Raw genomic sequence first — 953 nt, forward strand, 5'->3', positions numbered from 1 at the left:
TAAGTGTAGCGCAAGGCCAGCGTGTCGAGGCAGTCACGGACGTGGACACGGACAAGGCGGGCCTCCTCGTCGTAAAACAGAAAGTTACTGTCAAGCCAGTCGGTGTCGGTGAAGTCGGTGTGGCCAAGGCAGCGCCAGACATTCCACATGCGGTCGACGTTGCCGTGGTGCGCGAAGAAGACCGGGTCGCGTGCCGCGGAGTACAAGTTGCCCATGTCTTCGCTGGGCTCCTTCGACTCACCGGTCCAGTCGTGGACTGTGTTGTGTGGCTCGCACTCGATGGTACCTGGGCCTCGCGGTTCTTCGCCAGCGCGGTATGACGTCCCCAGGAATAGCTCAGTCTTCTTGGCCCCAGCAATCATCTGACAGACATATTTTGTGTGTTATTTAATTACAAAGGAGGTTAACTACTACTCCCTCCGTCCACTGGTAAAAAATGTCTTATATTATGGGACGGAGGGAGTAGTAGTGTGCAGATTTGAAGAGATGTTTATAGCTCATTAATACGTAGGTTTTTGTTTCATATACTTGCCTGACGGTACATGAGCTTGAGGTTCAGATTGATCGGGTCTTCTGTTGTGATCTTGTGGTCGGTCCCGGAGTGGTAGTCTTTGTGGTTGTAGTCGAGGTTGACAATGGCCGGTGGCAGGTGCACGGGGTTACGCTTAGAGTCATAGAGTGGCGAAGACTCACTGGTGTACATCACCGGGAGGGTCATGCCGTGGGGCGCGTCCCAGTTCCAAAACGGAAGTGCAAAGGTGTCGTCGTCGATGAGATTACCAAGGATCCTCTCGTAGAAATAGAGGTACAACCTATGTCAAGGTACGTTCATCAATGCATGGAGTGACAAGCACGTTAATTAATTTGGCGCGAACCGAAATACAGGGATGTCTACCTGTGCCATGGGAAGAAGAGCCAGGACCTGTGTATGTCGATCTTCAGTTTCGGGTAGC

General features: G+C 52.3%; 1 protein-coding gene across 1 annotated transcript; it reads right to left on the bottom strand.

The window, feature by feature from the left end:
* Positions 1-8: 8 nt before the first annotated feature.
* LOC119344569 (polyphenol oxidase, chloroplastic-like) lies at positions 9-945 on the bottom strand (the record flags this gene model as incomplete). Its single annotated transcript, XM_037614963.1, has 3 exons — positions 9-362; positions 533-812; positions 896-945. Coding segments are annotated over 3 exons (684 nt in total), but the record flags the coding sequence as incomplete, so codon positions are not given.
* Positions 946-953: the final 8 nt, after the last annotated feature.

The sequence above is a fragment of the Triticum dicoccoides genome, unplaced genomic scaffold (genome assembly GCF_002162155.2).
Source record: "Triticum dicoccoides isolate Atlit2015 ecotype Zavitan unplaced genomic scaffold, WEW_v2.0 scaffold173809, whole genome shotgun sequence".
Lineage (NCBI taxonomy): Eukaryota > Viridiplantae > Streptophyta > Magnoliopsida > Poales > Poaceae > Triticum > Triticum dicoccoides.